We start from the raw sequence: 27480 nt of genomic DNA on the forward strand, positions 1-27480 counted from the left end.
TACTGCAGATGCTCCATCAGTACAGGAAATATGCGGTAGGTTAGGCAGCATCTGTGGAGAGGAAACCTTGTTTGTTGATGTGTGCATGTCCTGCCATGTAATTGATCTCTCATCTGCTTCATAATGTTATTGCTGTATGCAAGATATCCCCTTTATGGGAGTGGGATTTAAACAGTATCACAACAAAGGAATTTTCTTTGTCTGTCTGCTAAAATTGGATGTTAGCTTTTTCTGAAGCATGTACAAAGACTTCCAAATCCATTTGTTCTGTAGCTTTCTGCAGTCATTGTCTATTTCAAAAAAAAAAAATTCTGCTCCTCTACTATTCTTGCCAAAGTTCATAACCTTACATTTCCCCACATTATATTCCATCTTTCAAGTTTTGCCCAATCACTCTGTCTGTAGAGGGATATAGAGATTGTGTTATCCTAACCACTTGCCTTCCCAAATGTTTGTCATCCATAAACTTGTTTATTGTGCATTTAATTTTCTCATCCAAGTCATTTGTACCTATTGTAAATAAATGTGGCCCCTATGGTGCTCTACAAGTTACAGGTTGCCAACCAGAAAATGCCCCCTTAACCCAACTCTGTTTTCTATTAGTTAACCTATATAAATATACTACCTATAACATGAGCTCTTACCTTATTAAGTAGCCTCATGCAATAGTTCCTGACCTTTTCAATATCAAGGCACGCTTCAGAATTTGTGCTATTGTGGAAATGTATCCAGGCAGGCCATTTCAATTGTGTGTTTCTTTGCTGTATGTGCAAGTTCTCGTGATGAATGTTTGGTCCTGTGCGTGCAGAGATGATGAATCAGTGTGCAGATGCAAAATCAATCCACTATGCAATGTGTTGCTGCTCTTGACAGTTTTTTGTGGTGTAGGCACACTGGTTGAAAACCACATTTGATGTATGGTACCTTTTATCAAATGCCTTCTGAAAATCAAAACATGTTATATCTACTACTTTCCCTTTATCTATTCTGCTTTTTTTAAAACCTACTCAAAAGACTTTTAAATTTTTCAGGCATGATTTCTTGTGAAATCATGCTGACTTTGCTTGATCATATTATGCATTTCTAAATGCTCTGCTATTACATTGTGTATAGACTTGAGCCAATTTAGTTTGACTGATTTTTTTTTTTACTGTTACAGAGACCAGCTTTCATTAGTTGAATTTAGATTCCATCAGCTATGGATAATGAGTCTAATGACATTACTATTACACAAACAACTCCCCTTCAAGTTTCAGAGCAGGCATGATCTGAGTGAATTGTAGAACCACAGCTCCAAGGGCTTAAATAGTCTACAATATGTGTGCTAGAATGTGGAACAAAACATTTGTTTAAATTAGCACCTTAGATGTCCCAAAAGAGTTGCAATGTAGGAAATATGGCAGCCAATTTGCATGCAGCAAAGTTCCAAAAAAAAAGTGATAATGAACAGATAATCTCTTTTCAGCTAGGGAGAACTTCCTTCTGCTCATCTTTGGCAGATGGTTTTGCTTATTCTAAATGCCACAGTGGCACAGCACTGCAAAGCACCAAGACAAGCCAGACAAATGTGAATGCAAGATGGTCACTGTCATGATGTGTGTGTACTCTTTGAAACACTAAAGTTACACACTCTGGATTAGACAGGTGAACAATTCAATCTTCCACCAATTTACAGTACAAAAGCTCTATGAACTTCTAAGAAGAGCTCCTAGGGAGCAGTAACCTAGGAATAGGGATTGAGAACTATTTTGCACAGTCTTGTGTGTATCTTGTTCACAATAAAATTGGAGTGACTAAACATCTTAGTGGCAGGAGCAATAGAATGTTTTTAATTCTTCAATTCGGTTCTGTAGTTATCTATTCTTGCAATTGATGTGCTGTGTGAAAAGTCACATTACTCCTGTATAAACTTCTGTGTTTGTACAGTTTGTACAAGCATCATATTGCTGGAACATGGGAGATTAGTAGTAGCAACTGGTGAAGAGTGCCTTCTTGAACTATTAGAAACCATTTGGTATTGCTTCACCCCACAAAGCTGTTATGGAGGGATTTTGGATTTTGGATTTTGTTCCAGAATTTTGACCCACACCCCATCAAATATAACCTTGATGTTAAGGGCAGTCACTCTCATCTCACCTCTCCTCTCCTCTGCAGTTTAGCTCTTCTGTACATGTTTGAACCAAGGCCACAATGAAGGCACGAGCTGAATATGCCCAATTATTGCACTGGAATGAAAGTCCCGAGGTGAAACTTGAATCTTCTGAAGAGTGGCAAATGCAACAGATTAGGCATGGCTGGCACACAAGTGAGCATAATCAAAATTATTCAGAATGAAGTCAGGAAGCACTAAGGTAATGGATCTTTTTCCTCAAAAAGCAGGGATAATTCAAACTCTACCGAGATCAGTGGATGTTTGCTCAGCAAGTGCACTTCTGAATTTGTATCAAAGTATGATAAAATGCAATTGAGGAAAATTAAATAAAGGCAAAAAATGACAGAAGTACTCAAAGTCTGACATCTGCAGAGAGACAGTTACCATTTCAAGAATAGTTCCAACGAAATTAACCTGAACTGTTAAGTCTGTTCTCTCTCCACAAAATCATGCCTGACCTGTGGATCAACAGGGTTGAGGCAACCATGACTCGACAATGTAGAAGAGGTTCAAACGACAGAAAGACGTGCTCCTATTTTTATGATCAGTAGCACCTTATGTATCTGAGAAAAGACTCATTGCCCGTGTCAAAGTAGCTACCTCTGAAGATCTGATTTCAATGACACCTGTTGGAGAAAAATTGTGGCTTTTACCACTATGCAAGAAGTATGTCTGAACAAACCAAGATTATGTAATGACAAGTAATGCTAAAATGTGAATGTTAGTGGCATTTTAACATGGCTGCAGAGTAAAGCTTTGTATTTCACATGAATTCTGGTTTGGATATTTCTAGGTAACTCAAGCTTGCCTAGCAGGCAGCCTGAAAGCTATTATACTGCTAACTAGGAAGATCTGTGTGGCCCATAAGGCCACTGTATCAAACACGTGACTAGGATTTTGTGAGGAGCTGCTCTGCTAATCTGAAGCCCCATCTCTCCAGCGATCCATCAGTGAAACTATCAGCAACAAATCAGAATATTTCTGACTGGAGAAGCAGCAAATAGGGCATATGATTAGTTTAACAGCTCAAGGTCTGATGCTATGGCAGGGAGTCTGCAGAATGGGGACTGTGAAAGCAAACATTAAAAAAAAATTTGTGGCCAGTGACATCTATTCTAAGCTACAATGTAGTTAAAGATAAAAATTCCATTCAACACAGGAAACTAGTAGAAGCATTTATATTTTAAATTTACAAATAACCTACATAGTTCGTAACAAGATATTAACTTTTCCCCCTCACTTTGATCAACTTCCTATTAAAGTGGTAAACTGCAAATGATTTAATAATTGTGCAACAAGGACATTGCAACATAGATTGGGCATGACACTTGTGTGATCCCTGTGGCCTTTTCAATGCAAATTTGATAATTCTATATTGATTTTGCTCCTATATTTTACAATTCATTTAGACCATAGATTGGATTTGTCCAAACATGCTCTTCATTCCAATTCAACGTGACTTATGCAACAGGGACATTCCAATGTCACACTTTCTGCTTTACTTTAAACCTGCACAAGCAATTAAGTGTATTTCCAGACAACTAACAGCTACTTATATTTAAAGTTTTCTTCAAAATCACTTCTATTCAATAAGCAGACCAAACTTCATTGGTCTACTATAACTATACAAGTGTTCTACAGATATACTAAGCTTCAATTATTGTTAATTTAAACTTAAAATTACATACATTGTTTTGTTGTCATTTTCTACCCTCTAAACATTGCTGATTCTGGATAATGTTTAATAGCCCCTCAAAAGGTGCTGTAGTTTACTGCATTCAAGTAGTGAAACATAAAAACAAATTGCTGGAGAAACTCAGCAGGTCAGGCAGTATTTGCAGGGAGAAAACGTAGTTAATGTCGAGTCTGGTGACACATCCAGACTGATGAACAGTCACTGGAGTTGAAACATTAGCTCTGTTTCCCCCCAACAGATATTGCCAGACCTGCTGAATTTCTTCAGCAATTTGTTTTTATTTCAGCTCTCCAGCATCTGCAGTTTTTTTTCTTATTTTTTGTGATACATGCTGACTTCTTTGCTTGACTCATTCAAGGAATTCGGGCCATTGTCACCCGATTATGTGGCTAAGCAGCACTGGAGAAGACCTAGAAATAAATGAGGCAAACAACAAGATGTATATGGTCATACAAGAGCTTTAAATTTCTGATCCTTTAATAGCCCAGTTTAAAAGTATTAAATATTAGAACACATTTGCATCAAATATCCACTAACAGTGCTTTCATTAAGGGGATTTTGCATGGCTGTTCAGTTTACAACACTGTTACACTTGCCTAATTAACATGTTTCTATTGAATCGGAGGCCATTTAAAGAATATGAAATAATGTTATGCTGGAAATTGTACTGCTTAATTGTTGATGTCTTTGGTGAGCAAAGTATTGATTTGTGTAGCTAAATACCAGGAAGTTGAAAAGACCTGGTAATTGTGTTCACATGGACTAGACTGCTCTATTCTCATTTCATAGACAAACTAGGTAAAAAGGAATTCATATACAAGCAAACTCCTATCTTTTTTGTCTCGAGATCTGAGCTTGAACTGAATTGACAGATAAACTTAACAACTTAATGAAAATGTCAGTGTTTCATAGGGTGCAGACACTTAATGCAGACATCTTCAACAATCAGGCAGCAAATCTCATGCATCCCACTCATCCTCATCTTCAGTAGTTTGCTGTTGTGGAGGTGGGAGGGGTGGAATGGCATCAGACATTCTGGCAAAAGCACCGCCTGGTACAGAAACATCACCTGCTCCTCCACCACTGCCTCCTTCACCTTGTTGAGGACCTTTACCAGAAATACCTGTAAATCAAATAAACAAGTTTTAATTCCAGTCAATTATACAGAATGATAGCAGGCATCATTAAATAGAATAGTAAAGGAACGTGTGAATTAGAAACAGGAGTAGACTGTGGTTCTTCAAGCCTGTTCCAATAAATAAGACCATAGTTGATCTGATTGTGGCCTGAACTCCACACATTGCTGCCTACCCCCAATATACTTTAATTCTCCTGTTAGCCAAGAATCTCTATTTCCAGCAATCTCCTGGAAGAAAATTCCCAAGTTTCAAAGTTCTAGGGTCCACAGCCCTTTGAGGGGGAAAATGTTCTTCTCCGTAGTGGAGGAAACTCAGAAGTGAGGCAATCCATCGCAACGGACCCCAGAGTTTAAAAACCAGGCGGGAAAACACACCGACGCTTCATCAGAGGATGTTACCAAGCACGGTAACGAAACGTCTGCGGAACAAACCAGCTGGGCGAGCCAACCAACCTCAAGTTGGTTAATTATTAAGGCAATAGGTTGGTACAAAAAAAGTTATTGGTTTCACAAGAACAGCCACAAAAACAGTAACTCTGGAAATATTGTTAGTTTAATCAAGGCCGTGACACCGGATTAGGACAAAGCAGAGATTAACTTACTCCTTCACTAAAAGAAATGTGAGAATCACAAAGTCCAAGAAATAAAAAACATCAAGAAGGATGCAATTTTTTTTAAAGATAATGTCAATCATCATGATTTGGTATCAACTGACCCTACAATAACTGAGTGTAAAGAGTAAAGAGTAAACTCAGCACTGAGTTTTGTACCTTTTCTCCTCATTGCGAGCTTGTTGAAGAGATCAGACATCAGATCCCCACCTCCTTTCATTGTTACACCTGGAACACACAATGCAGGTCAAGATCAATAAGGCCTCAACTTCCTCCCCTGCTTAGTCACATCAAGAGAGAGAATACATTACACAGATTTCTAATCTAAATTTCCACTTATCCTACAATTAACAAACTGACAAGACAAGTAAAGAAAATAAAAAGCACAAAGTTGACTAATTCTGCTATTTTTATTCACAACAACTGAGAATTTGCACTCATTGGTATTTGTGGTAATAGAAAGCTCCATATGTGGAATAAGAACACAAAAAGCTGGAAATACTTAGACTAATTAAAGCAGTATGGATTAATGTGTCAATAACTTCCATCAGAATTGCATATGCAATTGGTAAGATTTTTGCTTGCACTTGAATAAAACCATTTCTCAAACTGAAAGGATTTACTTGTCATAGAAAGAGTGCAGTGAAGCTTCACCAGACTGAATAATGGAATGGCTGGATTGTACATGAGATTGGGTTGAGTGGACTGGTCTTTGTGGGGTATAGAAGAATGATGAGAGATCCCAATGAACAATATAAATTCTGACAGGGCTGGAGAGACTGGAAGCAGGGATCTTAATGAAGAAGGAATGGAGGTCTAGAAGAAAGGGTAATGGTTTCAGAATACAGGACTGGCCATTTCAGCCTGGCAGGAGGAGAAATTTCTTCATTCAAGTGGATGGTAAATCTGTGGAATTCTCTGCCACAAAAGACTGTTGAGGCCAAATTACGGAACATATTTAAAGAAAGAAATAAAATAGATTTCTAAGCACTAAAAACATCAAGGGTGGTAGACTATTTAGTAAAGTTAGATCACATGGAATTCAGGTAAGCTTGCTAATCAAATACAAAATTGGCTTTGAAGCAGGAGACAGTGGATGGTGGAGGGTTGTTCTTTGGACTAGAGGATTCTGACCAGCGGTGTTCCACAGGGATCGGTGCTGGGTCCACTTTTATTTGTCATTTATATACGAGTTAGATGAGAATATAGAAAGCATGGTTAGTAATTTTGCAGATGACACCAAGATTGGTGGTATAGTGGACAGTGAAGAAGGTTATCTAAAATTCCTAAGAGATCTTGATCCATTGGATCAAAGGGCTGAAGAGTGGCAAATAGTTTAATTTGGACAAATGCAAGGCACTGCATTTTGGTAAAATAAACAAAGCCAAGATGTATACAATTAAAAGTAGGACCTTGAGCAGTTTTGTAGAACAGAGAGACCTAGTGGTTCAGGTATGTAATTCTTTGAAGTTTACATCACATATAGACAGGGTGGTTAAGGTGTTTAACACGCTTGCCTTCATTACTCAGACCTTCAAGTATAGGAGTTGGGACGTTATGTTGAGGTTGTACAGGATGTTGGTGAGGCCTCTTCATACTGTGTCCAGTTATGGTCTCCCTGTTATAGGAAGGATATTATTAAGCTGGAGAGACTTCAGAAGAGATTTACTAGGATGCTGCCGTGAATGGAGGGTTTGAGTTATAAAGAGAGGCTGGATAGCCTGGGACTTCTTTCACTGGAGTGTAGGAGATCAAGAGGTGACCTTACAGAGGTTTATAAAATAATGAAGGGTATAGATAAGGTGAATGGCAGGTGACTTTTCCCTCAGGTGGGGAATTTCAAGACTAGGTGGCATATTTTTTAAGGTGAGAGGAGAAAGGGGCATTTTTTAAAAAAAATAGTGGTTCATGTGTGGAATGAACTTCCAGAGGAAGGGGGTGGATGCAGGCTCTGCTACAATGTTTAAAGTCATTTAGACAAGTACATGAATAAGAAATGTTTGGAGGGATATGGGCCAAGCGCAGGCAGGTGGGACTGGTTTAGTTGGGGATTATGGTCAGCATGGATGGTTGGACCAAAGGGTCTGTTTCCATGCTGTATGACTCTATGTGGAGACAGCATGAGTATGATGTTGAGATTCAGGATCAACCATGATCATACTGAATGGTGCAGTAAGCTTGATGGGCCAAATGGCCTACTCCTGCTCTTATTTTTCTAATACAGTAAGGATTTTCATCAACCTAGTGTTCCTGAATCTCAAGCGGTAAAAGTTGGGAATGTCTGCTACCTCTTTTGCAGGTAGATCAATCATTTAGCTAAAGATTATATAAAGGATTTCATTGTAACTCAGCATCTGGGAAAAAAGTGAAAATCAATATAACCACTCAACCCCTTCAAAAACTTTATAACACCATACAAATGTAAAATTGTTTTATATACCTTCTGAAACATTTCATTCTGGTTGCTTGTCTGAAACAAAAAAAAAAAAGGAAATTAAATAGAGAATACCTTGTTCTTGTTCTTTCTGTTTTTTCTTTTCCATTTTAATGGTCTTTGCATTCCGCAGTTTGGCTTTCCCGATTCCTCCAGCCTGGCGGATTGATTCCAGCAGACTGGCTCTTCCATTTGAGGGTTTCACAACCTCTTGTGGTGCTCCATGAATACAACCACCTTCTGAAGGACAATGAGTGAAAGTAGAGGTCAATAAAAGCTTTTCACAATTAGGGTTCTATTCATTTAGGAAAGAAATTTCATGAGTATAAATTGAACTTTGCATGAGAACAAAAACAAACAGCTTCCAAGGAAGGGAACATGACAGATACAATCACAGAATGGTTACAGCACAGGATGAAACCGTTTGATTCATCCTCTGTTGTGTCCCTACAAGAGCCATCCATCTATTGCTATATTCCTCCCTTTGCCTTGTACCTCTGCAAATGTTTCCTCTTCAAATTATTAACCACAACAACAGGATTACATGTCCATTTTATACCTTAGTTGCAGTTGTATTTTGCTACCCATGTCTCAACAGCATTAAAAAGTACATCACATCCAATCAATAACTTTTTTGAAGTAATCTACGTGGATAATAATTTCATTACCGGCACATTCCAGGAATATGGTAGAAGCCGTGATAAAATGATAGACAAGTTCAAGTCCCACAACAGCAGTTGGGAGTTTTAAATGTAATAACAGATAAAATCTGGGGATTTTAAAAGAAAACACTATCAGTAATGTAAACCATTAAACCAGATTGTTGTAAAAGGTCAATGCAATTCACTATTGCCCTTTAGGAGGGGAATTTTGCTTTGTATGTGAGTCCAGATCCACAGAAATGTTGCTGATTTTTAAAGTGCCCTCTGAAAAAGAAGGTGGAAACACCACGTCCTTAGAAAGGGAAATTAATGATAGGCAGATAATTAAAAATCTGATCATTTTCCATTTTTACTTTCTATTGGCCAATCTTAGTTAGACTATAGGACAGAGGAGCAGAAGTAGGCCATATGGCCCATCATGTCTTCTCCACCACTCAATGAGATCATTCCAATTTCCTGCATTTACGTCACACCTCTTGATTCCCTTACTGATTAAAAATCCAACTCAGCCTTTAATGTGCTCAAAAACCTAACCTTGACAGCCTTCTGCAGTAAAGAATTCCACAGATTCAGCTATCCTCCAAGAAAAAAAAACCATCGGTCTTAACTACGTAATTCCTTACTCTGGAGGTTATCCCCTTTGATCTTAAACTGTCCCAGAAGGGGAAACAATATTTCTGCATTTACTCCGTCAAGCCTCATAAGGATCTTAAATATTTCAATGAGGTCACCTCTCATTCTTTAAACACCAATGAATACATGTCCAACTTACACAACAATGCCTCATTCAAAATTCCCTCCATACCTGGAATCAAACTAGTGTACCTTCTTTGAACAACCTCCAAAGCCATATATTTTCCTTAGATATGAGACTAAAACTATTCACAGTATTCTAGGTGTGGTCTGATTACTGTATAGTTTTAGCAAGATTTCCTTGTTTTTACGCTTCATTCCCCTTGAAGCAAAAGCTAACAGTCCACGTGCCTTCCCCACTACCTGAACTAGGAATGATAGCTTTGTGATTCATGCGTTAAGACCTTCAAATCCATCTGTGCTATCACTTTCTGCAGTTTCTCTCCATTTAAATAATATTCAATTCTATTATTCTTCCTGGCATAATCCATAACCTAACATTTTCCCATATCAGAATTCCATTTGCAAGTTTTTTGCCCACACACTTAATCTGAACCTTAGCCACAATTCCTATATTTGGAGAACAATTTTATAAAAGCCAGCCCTCCCGTCTAAAGTTTTCTGTTAATAATAAAACTTGTGGAGATGACTGGGCAATACTTTAGATAAAGCAAATTTATGAGAAATTTTAGAATTCCTTTATGCTCATGAGACTGAGGTCATTTAAAAAAAAAATCACAGCAGCTCAGAACATTTAGGGTTGTGCATGTGGACCACAAACCTCACATCCCACCCAGTAATGACCTGCAATCCCACTACAATCCTGCTGATGGTAGAAGAGATCTATAGGAGAATACCAATAGCTCTGTGCTGGTATAGTTGATGTCTAATTATTCCAAGCATTCTTGTCAAAAGACAGAATAATGAATCAAATTTATGTGAAAGCAAAATACAGGAAGCCTTACATAAAGAAAACAAAAGGAGGCTCAGTGGTTAGCACTGCTGCCTCACAGCGCCAGGGACCTGGGTTCAATTCCACCCTCGGGCGACTGTCTTTGTGGAGTTTGCACATTCTCCCCGTGTCTGCGTGGGTTTCCTCCGGATGCTCCGGTTTCCTTCTGGAGTCCAAAGATGTGCAGGTTGGGTGCATTGGCCATGCTAAATCGCCCATGGCGTTCAGGGTTGTGCAGCTTAGGTGGGTTATAGGGGGATGGGTCTGGGTTGGATGCTCCAAGGGTTGGTGTGGACTTGTTGGGCCGAACGGCCTGTTTCCACACTGTAGGGATTCTATGATTCTAATACTTAACAGGTCATGAAGCATTTGCGCAGAGAAACTATTCTGATGATGGTAATTGTGGACCTGAAACTGTGTGGTTTCTGTCCACAAATGTTCCCAGACATTCTTTTTTAAAAGTTAAGAGTCCATAGTGACGGAGACACAATTCAGAACATATTAGAGAGGAGATACATTAACAAACAAACCTGGTCGTTGACTATTAGCAACATCAATTTGCAGAGATGACTGAGATGGAGGTGGGGGTGGGGGTGGGGGTGGGGGAGGGGGTGGAGGAGGAGCACTAACTGATGTCAGCAGTTCTGGAGCACCGAGTCCTACAAGTGGCAGTGGTAGAGTCGTATTCTGTTGATCTGAAAGACACAATGAATAGAAAAGTTGAAGACTGAGCAATTTCCAGAATAACTACTGAAATCAAACTCAAGTCATATGACACCAGGTTATAGTCCAACAGGTTTATTTGAAATGACAAGCTTTTGGAGCGCAGCTCCTTCTTCAGGTGAAGTAGAGGGAAGCACACAGGTTCCTATTATATTGTGTGCCCACGTGCTTCCCTCTACTTCACATGATGAGGCAGTAGTGCTTCAAAAGTTTGTGATTTTAAATAAATCTGTTGGACTATAACCTGGTGATATGGGATTTCTGACTTTGTCCAACTCGGTTCAGCACCGGCACCTCCACATCATTGAAATAAATGTTAGATTACACAACGGCCACTGGTTTACAACTAAATTTTCCTGCAACTGAAAAATTATTATTGTCCTAATGGAGATATATTCTAACTGAAGATGTGAAATTAACGTTGGCCAAACCTATATACAATGCAAGCATACCTTCCCTGACCTCATCTTCCCTCCCCACAAAACCACATGCTTTAAAGTGGTTTTGTTGCATATTAAACCAGTGCAACCCATATGTACAGAGCATGGCAGGATGGGGTTGGGAGGGAAGTATGTGAAGAGCAGGGTATGGATGGTGGGGTCATGAGACAAGATGGAAAGAGTTGCAGAGAGAGAAGGACAAGGGTGCAGAGCTCAGTGGCTGCTTCTAAACCGCCAAACCATTCAAACCACCATGCAGTTTCTACATGGTCTTACAGTACCTGGGCCGTTTGCATAAACAGGTTCTGTATTGAAACTGGGCAGTTCAGGCATATTACTTCCTGGTGCAGAGGGTGCAATACCCGGACCCAGATCCGCACTATACATGAGGTCATCAGCGATGCCAGGTAGATCTGGCAGGTAGGAAGGGACATCAATCTCTGGCACCTGGCCCAGGTCTGGCACATAGAAATAATTTTCAGTTGTCTGGAAAAACAAAAGATGGCAATGTTCTTAAGTCTGTACAAAACAGCTCAAAATAAGCAGCGATTGCAATTATCTTCTTTCTGTTCAGTTTGAGCCAGGCTGCAGGGAGTTTGCTAAAAAAAATGCATCATTTGGTTCTCAGCAGCTTTTAAATAAAATCAAACTTACAACCTAGAAAAAAAAAACATTTCCAAGCAGATCATAACTGCACTAACTGCATTTTCCTTCAGATCAGTTGAATTCACTTTTGGGTCATCGAAACTCAACAGGGGAGGCAAACCAGCTAAGGCTCAGGTTCTAAAACTTACTAATGGTTAAAGTTCAGTTTTAAGCCATTCACATCAAGTGACTGCGATCCCTCTTGAGAATGGGTTGTATTCGGCCTCCCCAGGCATGCATATTGTTCATACATCAGGTAAGTATCTATTTCTTTTTGAATGCTTTAACTCAACCTGCCACGCGTACACACACGTACACACACACACGTACCTTCCAGACCTTAATTGTCTGAGTGCATAACTAAATGCATTTATAAATTATAGAAATCTGTAGTCATCACACTGCCACAGTAACATATTGCATATCCATTTCTTTTTAAAAGATGAATTAGTAAAATGAATGGAACAGACTTCAGTGATACAATTCTCTAAATTACCTGTCTTTCAAGTTGCTCCCTCTTGGTAATAGACAGTGGTGCATCAAATGGTTTCTCATCTTTTTCAGTCTCCAGTGCAGTGTGAGTTTTTGTCACAGCTCCGGCTAATGGATCCAATAGAACATACTTCTTATAGCTGTGTGAAAAGTTAAACATCATTCTCTGAAACTGTTATACCTCTCTCTTTTCCTTTATCCAGTCCTGAATATTCCAACCATCCAGGGTTCCCTGGGCTTGTTGCTCCTGCACTTCACCTTAAAAAGGGAACATGGGTCTGTACTCTGCCGCCACCCCACCCCCATACCTTTTTCAACACCACCTACTATGTACTTGAATCTCAAAAAGGCATTCGACAAAATGCTTCACAAATATAATACATAAGCTAAGGGCTCATGGAGTTAGGGATGATAGATTAGCATGGAAAAGAGGATTGATTAACATTGGAGAAGCAAAGAATGAGCATAAAATCAACCATTTTCAAGTTGGCAAGCTGTACTAGTGGAATGCCATAAGGATCAGTGCTATCATGCAATTAATATTAAGGATTTAGTTGAACAGACAGAGAAATGTACCGAAGTTTGCTGATAATAGAAAGCTGAGTGGGAATGCAAATGAAGGACATAAAAACGTTTTAAAGGATGGGTCAAGTGAGTGAGCAAAAAGCTAGCAGATGGAGTATAATATGGGGAAAATGTGAGATTGTTCATTTTGTTCCCAAGAATAGAAAAGTAATTCTTTTAAAAAAAAGATAGAAACTTGTAAATGTTAAACAAGCACAGTCAAGTCTGTCTGGCATTAAGGAACATAAAAAAGGTTAGCATGCAATTAAAGCAAGCAATTAGAAAAGCAGATGGTATATTGGCCTTCACTGAAAGGTGATTGGGGTTCAGGAATGTTGCTACAATTGTATGGTTTTGGTGAGACCACATCTGAAATACTGAGTAAAATTTTGGTATCCACATTTAATGATATATTTGCACTAGATACAACACAGTAAAGGAACACTGGATTGGTCGTTAGGATGACAGGTTTGTTATGCATGATGACAAGGTGAATAAACTAGGTCTACATTCTTTGGTGTTTCAAAGAATGAAAGATGATCTCATTGAGGCATTTAGTATTGTAAAGGAGCTGATACTGACAGGTTGTTTTCCCTAGTTGGGCAAGCTATAATACAAGCATGATTTCAGGATAAAGTGCTGAGCATTTGAGTGAATCAAGAAGATATTTTTTCACCTAAAAGGTTGTAAGTCTTTGGAATTCTCCACCTGAGCATTATAGATGTGTCATCACTGAATATATTTGATCTATTAGGCAGACTTTTGATCTCTTTGGGAATCAGGGAATATGGGGAGTAGGCAGGAAAGTGGATTTGAAGAGCAAGATTAGCTGTGAACGTAGTAAATGGTAGAGGTAGCACAACAGACCACATTTTTTCCTTTTTTAAAAAAATGTCATGATCCTCTAACATCTATAGTTTGCTAACAGCATTTTTATTTTTTTTTTCCTTCATTAGTTCATAAGTTCACATATCACGAAAACCATGTTTCTGACTGCCTTTCTATGAATTAAATTTAGAGTAGTTTGAGTCTTTTTTATTTAAATTTACTTTCCTAGTTTAAAGCATTCATATTTGTGATGTTTTTCCTTTGATTAAAATGTGATATTGCATTTAAACCGGTGTGATAATGTATAGTTCATCCACGCAGAACCTGAATACACAAATTTTCTTTTCTGGGCAAACTGCAGGATGTGGTTCTACAATTGTTGGTATGATGTTGCAGATAATTGTCTTCTGCAAATATCATCTTGCATTCATGTCATGAACAGACCACACTGGTAACTGGTATGTCTAACTTAAATAATGAACAAGAAAAACATATAAAATCCCTTTCTCTTACTGACACCTACGGGTTTTCAGTGGTGTTGAAAAGTAGCAGAGAACTGATAGAGGTGATATTTCGAGGAAGGCTTCCCAATCCTTCTTCTGTCTCATTCTCCTCCTGTGACTTAGTGTTCAGACACACAGGATAATGCTTTGCCTTTTCCTGAAGGGAAAGAAAAATCATCAGTTCAGTTTGCAAATCTCAGTTGGGAAACATTTCTTGTTATAGAAACATCTTTATTAACTCCAGATGTTTATTTTACTGGACAGATGAGACATATCCCTAATTAAAAGAAGGAGTCACATGAACAATCTGCCCAGCTATCACAGTGAGTCCTGCCAATAAATTTCCGTACAGTGGCAGAGGCCATGTACCAGACCATCATCGTACGTGTTCTTTCAAACGAAGACTGATTCACTAGACAGGGATCAGGAACAGAATCTAGCCAGTTTTCTCCTCCCTAGCTCACTAACATCCTAGCTAAGATTAGATATTGGATATCATAAGGCAGTAATGACAGCACTGAAACACCCATCTGAAAACACAGTTAGTGATTGATGCAGAAACCATGTCAACAAGAAAAAAAAAGGTAAGTTAGGTGGTTGAAAGAAAGGGGAGTAAAGAAACGTAGAAAAAGGAAATATAGAAGCAAAATACGTATATGCAATTAGAAGTATTGTGTTTATGGTGGTCTGTGCATGCACCTATGTTATTTCCAAGCTAAAATATAAAGACTTAGATGGAGCAGGAAGGGAAGAATATATTCTTCACACTACTTTTCTACACAAGGTAACACAATGTGTGGATCACCTGCAACCTTTTTTGTTCAAGAGGAGTGTATAGAATACTTATTTTTTTCCAGAACAATTGTCAGTTTAAGATACAAATAGAAGCAGGACAAACAGGCTGTGCATTGCTGCAAAAACTTCCTTTCCAGGGAAAGGGATGGAAAATCCAATGCAAACACTATTTTCAAAGGACATGAAGGACAAAATCTAGGAGCTGATTGAAGAATGTATCATGCATTGTTCTATTAGCTTTCTTGCCTGATTCACCTTGCATTGTAAATAAATAATCCACTGCACAAATAGATTGATATTTGTAGTGTGTTAACCCAAAATGCATAGCACAATATTTTTTTCTTAGTCATATCTGTTTGAACAGCTTTTGATATTTATACAGCTGGCAACAGGATCAAAAATCATAGCAAAAAACAAAATTGAAGGAGAAAATCAGCTGCTTATAATTTAATTCAATGTCACAATTCACATGGGAGATTCTGTGGGCTGATGGAGAGCCTATGCTGGTCATATACCTGCACTGTCTTTTCGTCCAGTGGTTTCAGTTTGCTGTGAATCTTGTAGCGAGGGTGTTTCTGTAAAGCAGCATCATCTACCCCAGTGAAAATGGAAACATAATCCTGAAGTTTGTCAGGTGCAGGGTATTTTGCACTGGAAAAGACCTGCACAGAAAGGGAAACATGGAGTTAAGTAACAGTTAATCATACATCGCATGTAGAAGTGTTACCTGAATTTACTCCTGAATGATTTCTCCAATTTTTAGCTGACATCCCCTAGCCCTTGATTCTCCAACCGACAGAAATAGTTTCCATTTAATATTGCTTGAAGGACATCAGTTTTGAAGGATTGTGGAAAAATAAATATATTTCAAGTCTTGTTGATTTACTTGGATTGGTTTCTTTAAAAGATGTTACTGAATGTTCACTGTGGAATTGGAGATCCAAGGCTTCCTAGAAATCCCGTAACTGGCGATAATTGCTTGCTTTGCTGTATACTGCGCTAAGGCTGTTTTGAAAAGTCACACAGAAAATGCTAGAGAAACTCAGCCACATCTGTGTCATGATAGTTAATTACCAAATCAGAAGATTTGGTATAGAAATCACCAGGTTGTCAGAACTGAAAAAGTCTGGGCCATCTGACTTGTGAAAGGTTCATGCCATCAGGCTTGAGGAATCAAAATCTTCACTATAGTTCAAGAGAGAGACTGCAAGGGGTCAGATAAGTAGGAACATAAAGTCTTCAGACAGAAGTATATTTTTTCTGGATTTGAGTCTTCTGTAATAGATGTGTTGGGAAACAGGGTGAAACTTTGATGCTCATGTCGAGATCTTTCTACATATATTATATGCATATGGTTTACTTTGTTTGTTTTCTTTCTGTTGTGTTAAAAACTTCTTTCTTTAATTAAAGAACACCTGTTGTCTCATTTGAATACATTTCAGGGAGTAACCACCATGTTAACTAACTAAACAAAAAATAAAAAATTCAAGCTAGATTTCATTCAGGAATCTGACTCCTCCAAGTAGTACCATGAGCTGGAATCATACGTGGGGGCTCAATCCTTTAGTAAAAGATTCTAGTAATTTTCTGACAGCAGAATATTAAGAAAACTGGTCCAGTACTCCAATTTCTCCTCTCACCCTTCTTAAATAGTGGAGTGACATATACAATTTTCCCATCTGGAGGTTGGGCTCCTGAACAGAGAGAATTTTGGAAGATCTTCAACAACTTTTTTTCCATCTGCCATCTTTGAAACTCGAGATGAATGTATTCAGGTCTGAACGATCCTTTATTCCATAGTGCCACTATTTTCTTCATTACAGTTAATTTGCTTGTTATTTTAGCGAAGTCCATTCCAGATCCAATGCTAAACAACCCAAAAAAAAGCACTATATTTCTTGACTGTAACCATATGGGCAAACTAGTTGCCTCAACTTACATTAAATAATATTATTTCAATCACTAGTGTGTAATGGGTTCACTTTGCTCTTAGTCACCCTCTTTTTATTGATAAACTTCAAAAAGGAGGCCTATTCACAACTCCTACAGTTTGAAATGGTTTTCTACTTTTACCAATGCAGTGTGCACTGCCTACCTGCTTCTCCTATCAACGCTTATAGATGCAAGTCTTTCTTAATTATTAAGGACATTCATCCCCCCTTGGTTGCATTCCCTTTCATTTTTATAGTTATTCTAACTTAACACATTCAGTTTCCAGTTTTGACCATCTTAAGATTCATGATTCAGTATTGACTGCTATGTTTTACCCTCAAAATTAAATGTGCGTGTGCAATTGATTCAATTTGTTGCTTCTACGCACGCGATTACATTTTTAAAAAATTAAGGCATTAGCCCAAATCTTCCATTTGTTCTCGTGTATCCTATTTTTTTTGCTGATTTAATCACTTTACAACTTTCAGATTTCCCCTTAGTTATAAGGCCTACCACAAAATCTCAGGCTATTAATCTACTCTCTTATACCTTTTCCACGTGACCCCTCCATTCAAGTCGATGGCTTAAAACTGTGGCTACTGTTTTCATCCTTTCTGTGAGGATATTGATCCAAGCCTGCTTCAGTTCACACCTGTCCAAGGAGAACAGTTCCTTCTTGTTCCAATACTGGTGTCAGTGTCCAATGAAATGAAAGACTGTTTCGACATACCACTCTTTCAGGCACATGTTCACTTCCTTAAAAAAAAGTTGGTGGAAAAGCTCGGCAGGGATAGAAATCACCAGGTTGAAGGTAGGGTGAAAATAGAGGAATAGCAGAATCCTGACCCCGAGAACCTGGGTTTGAGATCCTGAGAACTACCTGAGCTTTTCCAGCAACTTTGTTTTTGTTTCTGATTCACAGCATCCGCAGTTCTTTCCGCTCACTTCCTTAATCTATTTATACACCACCTTGCACTTGGCTCAGGTAAAGACAGTGATTATAACCCAACCTAGGAGGTGCTAATTGCCACTCTCTGAGCAGAGCCTCTTGCCTACTCTTTCCTATGTTTTGATCCTAATGTGCAATACAATAAATGGACCTTACTGCTCCTATATCCTTTGAAGTCAGTTTAATATGTCAATCACCCTAGACAAGGTAAACACAATATAAGCTTCTCAATTCTGTTTACAAGGGTGTTATCATTTCCTCACATATTAAATTTAAATCTACCATTTTACATTTCCCTCTTCATTAATTTGAGCAATGTCCTGAACCAAGTTCTCAGGGTCAGGATTCTGCTATTTCTCTATTTTCACCTTACCTTCAGCTAGCAAGCATGTGAATTCTGACCCACTGATACACCTTCTTTGTTTGTTATCTAACCAGAGTTGTCCTTATTCTGTATGCCAGTCATTTTAATACAGTTGATACTTCATCTCTCTACAAAAGGTGTGACTAAAATCTGGAGAAAATGATCCTAATATGTCTTGCATTTCTTAAATATCAGGGTGCCCAACCCCCTTTCCATCTGAAGGGCAATCCTGGGACAATCACACTGTCCACAAACTCCACATAATGCAGTCTAGACACAATTTGCTCTTTATATCTTAAACTATAACTATTTACATATGAAATTCAGATTTTTTTTTAAGCTTGAAGGCTATTATTTAGCTTGCATCAAAATAAAAATCAAATATTAGTGGCAAATTAAAGATTGTTAATCCCCCTGCAAACAAGAAAATAACATTAATCTGTAACCTGCACTATTCCATAATATGTGCTGACATTGTGTGATTGAGGTGTTCTCCTGTTGTCTGGTGCAGGCTGCTCACTCTCAATTGTACCAGAAGCAGACTCTCATGTTTTAGCAGCTGCTCAATTACCATCAAGGTTACAGAACCAACTACGAGCATTAAAAGGCAAAAAGAAGCATCTGCTACACATTTACAGTAAGACCAACTCATGAAAAATTCTAAAATTCCCATTCCAATCTCCAAAAGGTTGAATAGCTTTTTGACTGAAAACAAGGAAAATACCTTACAGCCAAGTGAAGTTGAAGCACAATCATATTAGACTGCAAAAAAAAGTTAGATTATTTAACTTCAAATCATGGAAAGAGGGCCAGTGTGACGTGGAAGGAACTGTTTTGAATTCACACACCATGCAGAAACAGTCCAGAAGTGCGCACACCAAGAAAGTACAGGAAAATTAACTCTTACTTTAGTAGCTTTCTTGCTGCCTTTGATTTTCTCGATTTTAGCCTGTGCCAAGTTGATCCGGTTGTTGATGGACTGCAAACGAGCTTGGTTGCTGGCTACGTTTTGGGAAACCCTGTAACAAGTTATTATGCTGTTAAAATTTGTTTAAATGAAACATTAGTATAAAAATACTTTTGCCACTAAGGTAAAAGGTAAAGTCACTATAGTCTTACCAGTCCATAGGGCTGTTGTCTCATTAGAGACAACCAACCAGTGGTGGTTTAATGAAGGTCACCATGCCTCAAGTGAGGGGAACAGTTTGAGAAGGAGATTCTATCATGTTAACCTCAGCCATTGCCGGAATTGAACCCTGCATTGCACTCCAGCCAACTGGCCCCCATTTCTTTACCTTTTGCCACTACTCAGTTTAGGTGTATGGAATTAATGGGAGGTTAGAAAGCAGATTCATAATTGGTTAAAAGGACAAAACAGAGTAAGGGTTCAGAGTCTTTGGAAGTGCCTTGGAAGGATTTAACTCTAGGTTCACTCCAAACATCAGTGGTTTGATGGAGCAAGAGTTGGAATTGGCAGTTGGTGGGACTAAAAGGCCAAATGGAAGCTGTAAAGGGTTAATAATAATAGATGAGAGAATGGGCTGAAATATGGATCAAATACACTGGCCTGGATAATTCCAAAATGGCAAGTGTCATCTGATTGTGCCTTCACTCAAAACTATGCTCACTCTGTCACTGCTCTGCATTTCTCACCAGGTCTTCTGACCCCAATCTCTCCAGAGACACAAAGTAAATTATCAATCTGAGAGCTTCACTGTAGCGCTGGGGCAGTCTTCTGTCCATGCTACAAGCTGCCACAAGGTCAAATTTAATGTTCTAGTGTGAATAAGGGAGTGCATGATTGAGTAGCGTGGATGAAATGGGTAGTTGGTTTGGGGTTAATCATGTCGAAGGTGATGGAGGAGTCACTGTGGTCAGGAGGGACAGCTGGGTCAGTTTGGGAGGAGTCAAATGGTGGCACATAATCAGGAGTGGCTTCAGTGGAGGGTGAATTGGGTTCAGTCAGGTCTGGTGTTAAGTGAACTGATATGCATCAGTGTGAATGAATCCTATACTTACCCAGAAGTCAGACTATGTTTTGGTCTGTCTATCTTTTCAGGTCAAGAATCTAGTAACTATCTGAGGGACACTAACACAGGGATGAAGTTGTTTGCAGAGACTTGGGAACTTCCACAGGACACTGCCATGCACACCAGATTGTAAATCCAGTCTCCAGCAATCAGGAGACTGAAGATCTGAGCCAGTAACACTAATGGTAAGCTGATGCACTTTGATAAAACAAAATAAGTTATATTCTGAATAGGAACAGGCTTGATACAGTGGTGTTAGAAGAACGTAGGAGTATCTAATTTAGACAACCAAAGACATCATTGTTACATGATTATACAAGTAGATCAGTAAGCAACATTTGTCTATGCTAGTACTTGAGGCGCACCAGAACCAATCCTAGACCAGTCCACTAATATAAATGAAACCTTTGACTACACAATGAATAATATCCATTTGTTAGCGTTCTGAATTGATCTTTCAGAAGATTACGCCTTCTAGTCATAGACTCGCCTATAAAGGGGAAAATCACCTTTCTGCATCTAACCTGTCAGTGCTCTAAGAATTTTGTATGCTTCAATAAGGTCACCTCTCATTCTTTTAAACTCTAATGAGTACAGGCCTAACCTATTCAACATCTCCGCATAAGACAGTTGCTCCATACAGGATCAGTTTAATGCAGTGGCTCCTAACCTATTCAGCATCAAAGCGCACGGCAACGAGATGAAAAATTCCAGAGTGCATGCACCTTTTCATTTAAAGGATTTATTTGCATTTACAATAGTTCCAGCCTTACTAGAGAAGTTTGCAACATAGTGCATGCAACAAGCTAAAAGGAGGATCAAAAGCATTGATTCCAGTTCTGTCATCCTTCTTGTTTTCCAACAATATTAGGCTTCACTGCTTACTTTGCCCATCCATTTCACACATTAGATTTACCTCTGTAAAGATTGCACAAACTATTCACCGCCTCATTCTCTGCAGCTCCCACCATAAATAAATCTGCTTTATTCCTTCTTGGTCTTTAAAAGCCTCCTTAAACCCTTCACTTTTGATCACTTCCACTTCTAGTTTATGCAGTTCATTCCCTCCCATCACGTGCTTCAAGATATTATCTTGACAGAAAGAGAGCACACAAGTGCAAGTTATTAAATAGGAAGTTCATACTAATCGACCTTCTCCCCTTTAAAGTACTCAGTGCTTCATTTTGAAATAATTCATACAAACTTGGATTAAGTGAAAATAGCCAGTAGAATTCTGAACTTAAAGAATCTTGTTAATTCTTGAGAGTGACAGTTACCTGAACTGACCTCAACGGACAAACACAGAATTAAACACGCCTATGCTGCTTAGTAACAAAGTTTAACGTTCAGATAAATTTCTCAAAATTCATGTCTCTTCTACTCCATACCTAGTGAAAACATCATTGGAGATTTTCTGGAGATACAGAAGGGCATCACTGATCTGGTGAATAGCTTCTTCACGTCGCAAGTCTGGCTGGATGATTGGAACAGTGTACACCTGTCCTTCAATGAAGTACTTTTGCATCATTTTAATTCAATGCTGATAAACTGGAAAACAAGGCATTGGTAATCAAGTTTACTTTTCACGGGAATCAACTGTGGACTTTCATTTAAAAACTGATTGTCATCATGTGACCAAACATAAGGCATTTGTGAATGGATGCACAGTACGAGATTCAAAAGGCCACATGAACTCCTCAATTAGACCACAGCCCATGTTTTATAGAAGACCTGAATCTATTTAATTAAAAACGAAATACTTCCTGTTTTCAAAACAATACATTTTATTGTTTCTACTAATGCATGTTACTCTTAGAGTCAGAGAGATATATAAGCACGGAAACAGACCCTTCGGTCCAACTGCCCCTCAGGGCCCTTTTAAATCTTTCCCTTCTCACCTTAAACTTATGCCCTCTAGTTTTGGACACCCCTACACTGGGGAAAAGGCCTTGACTATTCACCTTATCCATGTCCCTCATGATTTTCTAAACTTCTGTAAGGTCACCCCTCAGCCTCCAATGCTTCAGGGAAAATAGCTTCGGCCTATTCAGCCTCTCCCTACAGCTCAAACCCTCCAACACAGGCAACATCATTTTAAATCTTTTCTGAACCCTTTCAAATGTAACAACATCTTTCCTGTAGCAGGGAGACCAGAATTGAATACGGTATTCCAGAAGAGGCTTAACCAATGTCCTGTACAGCCGCAACATGACCTCCAAACTCCTGTACTCAATGCACTGACCAATAACGTCAAGTGTACCAATTACCTTCTTCACTACCCTGTCTATCTGCAACTCCACTTTCAAGGGACTACAAACCTGCATCCTAAGGTCTATTTGTTTAGCAACATTCCCCAGGACCTTACCGTTAAGATGTACAAGTCCTGCCCTGATATGCCTTTCCAAAATGCAGCACCTCACTTTTGTTGAACTTAAAAATATATCTGCCACTCTTTGGCCCATTTGATCAAGGTTCTGTTGTACTCTGAGGTAAACTTCTTTACCTGTCCACTACAGCAATTTTGGTGTCATCTGCAAATTTACTAACCATACCTCCCAAGTTCACATCCAAATTATTTGTATACATGACAAAAAGCAGTGGGCCCAGCACCAATCCCTGCGGCACACCGCTGGTCACAGGCCTCCAGTCTAAAAGGCAACCCTCCACCACCACTCTCCGTCTCCTACCTTCGAGCCAATTTTGTATCCAAAAAGCTAGTTCCCCCTGTATTCCACATGATCTAACCTTGTTATCTAGTCTACCATGCGGAATCTTGTTGAACACCTTACTGAAGTCCATATAGACAATGTCCACCACTCTGGCTTCATTCATCCTCTTCATGCTTCATCAAGTTAGTGGGACACAATTTCCCACACACAAAGCCATGCTGATTATCCTAAATCAGTCCTTGCTTTTCCAAATACATGTAAATCCTGTCCCTCAGAACCCCCTCCAACAATTTGCCCACCATTTTTGTCAGGCTCACTAGTGTATAGTTCCCTGGCTTCTCCTTGCCGCCTTTCTTAAACACTGGCACAACGTTAGCCAACTTCCAGTCTTCTGGCACCTCACCCGTGGCTATCAATGATACAAATCTCAGCAAGGGGCCCAGCAATAACTTCTCTAGCTTCCCACAAAGTTCCAGTGTACACCTGATCAATCCCGAAAATTTATCCACCTTTATGCATTTTCAGGCATCCAGCAGTACCTCCTCTGTAATATGGACAGTTTAAGATATCACTATTTATTTCCACTAGTTCTCTAGCTTCCACATCCTTCTCCACAGTAAACATTGATACAAAATACTCAAGGACATTCAGCCTCTGATCTTCAAAGATACTCAGACAGCACCTTCCAAAGTCACGACCACTTCCATCTAAAAAGGACAAAGGCAGAAGATACATGGGAACACCATCACCTCCAAGTTGCTCACCATCCTGACTCGGAAATATATCACCGTTCCTTCACTGTCGCTCGGTCAAAAACCTGGAATTCCCTCCCTAATAGCATTGTGGGTCAACCCACAGCAGGAGGACTGCAGCGGTTCAAAAAGGCAACTCATCACCACCTTCTCAAGGGCAACTAGGGATGGGCAAGAAATGCTGGCCAGCCAGCAACACCCACATCCCACAAATGAATAAAAAAATCTTCCTCCAAGGCAGCCTTCAATGTACATAACAATGCAGAGTCACCGAGCAGAAACTGATAGCTAAGTTCCGTACCGAGGACAACCTCAATCATGATCTTGGGTTCATGTCGCACTATAAGTAATCCCACCATTCTATTCTGTGTATAATCTTCCTTACCATTCTGTTTTGATACTATCACCTTGATAACTTGTTACGATCTCTCAACCTTAATTAGTTTATACAATTTTGGATTAATTGTTACTCTGGTTAAACCCTCGTAATGCAAGTCTTATACCCATCGTGTTATTCCAGTCATTTAGTTTGTCTCTAGCACTATCCTATTTTTGATTTTTTTGTAATTGTTAATCAGATCATAGGTCATCCCTTCACTTACTATTCAGCTGTTGACACTTCACTCAAACCACTTGGCACTTTGGATCACCTGAAAAGTCTTGTTATTCAGACTGTCAACACTTCACTCACACTATTTATATTTATCTTTTGACACTCTTAATTACCTGCTTATAAATTCTGTGCTTGTGTGCTTCCCTCCACTTTACCTGACAAAGCAGCAACACTCTGAAAGCTTGTGATTTCAAATAAATCTGTTGGACTATAACCCAGTGTCATGTGACTTCTGGCAAAATTCTTGTTTAGTATCTCACCCATCTCCTGCAGTTCCACACAAAGCCTTGCTGATCTTTAAGAAGCCCATTTGCTCTCTAGTTACTCTTTTGACGGTAATGTATTTGTAGAAATACTATGCATTCTCCATAACCCTGTTTGCCAAAGCTATATCCTCTTTTTGCCCTCCCGATTTCCCTCTCAAGTATATTTCTACTGCACTTACATTCCTCTAGGGATTTACTTGATCCCTGCTGTCTGTACCTGACGTATGCTTCCTTCTTTTTCATGATCAGAATCTCAATTTCTCTAGTCACCCAGCATTCCCTACATCTACCAGCCTTGCCCTTCACTCCAACAGGGACCTATTGTCCCTGGACTCTCATTACCTCAACTGTGAGGGCTTCCCATTTTCAGCTGTCCTTTTATCTGTGAACGTCTGCGCCCAAACAACTTTTGAAAGTTCTGATTTAATACCATCACCACTTAGCGATAACCTTTATAGGCCAACTGAAAGTGTTTTCACTATACTTGAGATTGAGGAAATAGACAGCGGATGTGTTGGTCAGAAAGAACAGTGCTTAAGGTGCATGAACCCCAGGGGTTACTGGTATCCAGCTCACTCTCACCCCAGTATCTGTAGATGACTGAAGCTGTGTTCTGGTCTCCGTAGATGATGTAAAGCTCGTCCCAATCTCTGTCGACGATTAAAGCTGTTTCCATTTAAAGAAACAAACTGTTGCATGTTCCTTGTCAGGAGACCTGTGCCCACGCATGCGTACTTCACACCCGAGGTGTGCGCATGTGCATACTAACCATTCCTAGCTGGACACTCCCGAATAAAAAAGCAACTAATTAATTAACGCCAACCCCGTCTTCTAATAGTCTATCATCACATTTTCATTCTTCACTATTCAAACACAAACATCCTACTTCATAACATAACGTTTCAAGCTGTAACGACCACATGCAGGCATCCACGCTTGCGCATTGCCTACGACATAGGCGCATGCGTATGCCCTTCAGTTCTGGCCCCACTAGCCCAGCCTACCACAAATAAACCCCGCCCAATCACGAATAAACCCCGCCCAATCACATAAACCCCGCCCACCACCACAAGCTCCGCCCCAGGAAGTTTATAATTACTTGTCATCAGTCTTGAACGAAAATCTTTTGGCTCAGACGTAGCGACATTATTACTGCGCCACAAGACAAAATGGGTCTAGGTCCGAAACGTCAGCTTTCCTGCTGTGTTCATCCAGCTCTATACCTTGTTATCCCACAAGACAAAACCTGGTGTGTTTATATCCTGCACAATAACAGCATTTCATTTAATTTTACGAAGTTAGACCCTGTGTCTCTCTCTCTCGGATAATTATGTGGTTGTCTTTTCAGTTACTCCCTGTGATTGCACATTCGAACTGCAAACTGGGTAGAATAACAGCAAAGCCAAAAGGCAGAGGAGCAGAAATAAGCCGTTCAGTTCATGCAATCTGCTCTGCCATTAAATGAGATCATAGCTGATCCGATAATTCTCAACTCCACTTTCCTGCCTTCTCCCCATAGCCCTTGATTCCCTTACTGATTAAAAATCTGACTGTCTAAGCTTTGAACGTAGTTAATCCTCCAGCCTCTTTAGCCAAAGGTAAAGAATTCCACAGATTGACAGAATACCCCTTGAGAGAATAAATTTCTCATCTTTATCCTAATTGGGACAAACCATACTTTAAGATTATGTCGTCTGGCCCTGGACTCTTTTAGTAGGGGAAGCAACTTTCTGTACTTGCCTTGTTAAGTCCCCTAAGAATCTTGTATGTTGCAATAAGGTTGCCTATTATTCTTCTAAACTCCAATGAGTACAGGCCAACTCAGCCTCTCCTCAAGACAGGCCCTCTGTAGCTGGTATCAGCCTAGTGAATGTTCACTGGACAGCCTCCAATGCAAATATATGCTTTCTTAGATAAGGAGCCCAAAATTAGTTACAATATTCCTCAACTGTTGTCTGATGACGGTCTATTGTTTTAGCAAGAGTTCCCTATTTTTATATTCAATTACCTTTGAAATAAAGGCCATCATTCCATTTATCTTCCTGATTACTACTGAACTTGGATGCTGTATTATTCTGATTTATGCTCAAGGACTCCCAAACTCCTTTGTTCTGTAGCTTCCTGTCATCTTTCTCCATTTAACTGATATTCAGCTCCACTATTCTTCCTTCCAAAATCATGTTATGTTACAAGCTAACTAGCCTATAGTTATCCATTTTTGCCTCATTCTCATTTTAAGTTAAGCTGTTACGATTGCAGTTTCCTAATCCTCTGGGACTTTTCCAGAATCTAAGGTTTCTTGGAAGATTGCTACCAGTGTGACCACTATTTCTGTAGCTACGTCTTCTAATATTCTAGGATGTCTCCCATCAGGTCCAAGTGACTTGTTGATCTTTAGCCCCATTAGTTTTCTTCATGCTATTTTTCTTGTCATATTCATTGTATTTATTTCCTCTCCTCCTTTCCCCCTTGCTAATTTAGTAATTTTGGAATGCTATTCATGCCTTCTGTCATGAAGACTGATGCAAGTACTTATTCAACTCTTCTCATCTGGTTCCCTATTGTTATTTCCTCAGCCTCATTGTCCAAGGGGCCTATGTTAACTTTGGCATGTCTCTTCTTTTTCATATATTTAGA

General features: G+C 39.3%; 1 protein-coding gene across 1 annotated transcript; it reads right to left on the bottom strand.

Moving 5' to 3' along the window:
- Window positions 1-4290: 4290 nt before the first annotated feature.
- wash1 (WAS protein family homolog 1) lies at window positions 4291-25819 on the bottom strand. Its single transcript, XM_020511228.2, has 11 exons — window positions 25426-25819; window positions 21932-22091; window positions 19421-19532; window positions 15784-15930; window positions 14494-14630; window positions 12583-12718; window positions 11723-11927; window positions 10809-10973; window positions 8107-8271; window positions 5757-5825; window positions 4291-4971 (listed from the first exon to the last, which is right to left on the bottom strand). Exons 2-11 carry the CDS (start codon window positions 22069-22071, stop codon window positions 4808-4810), a joined length of 1440 nt encoding a protein of 479 aa, XP_020366817.1. The 5' UTR covers window positions 22072-22091; window positions 25426-25819; the 3' UTR covers window positions 4291-4807.
- Window positions 25820-27480: the final 1661 nt, after the last annotated feature.

Source organism: Rhincodon typus, chromosome 18, assembly GCF_021869965.1.
Source record: "Rhincodon typus isolate 14 chromosome 18, sRhiTyp1.1, whole genome shotgun sequence".
Lineage (NCBI taxonomy): Eukaryota > Metazoa > Chordata > Chondrichthyes > Orectolobiformes > Rhincodontidae > Rhincodon > Rhincodon typus.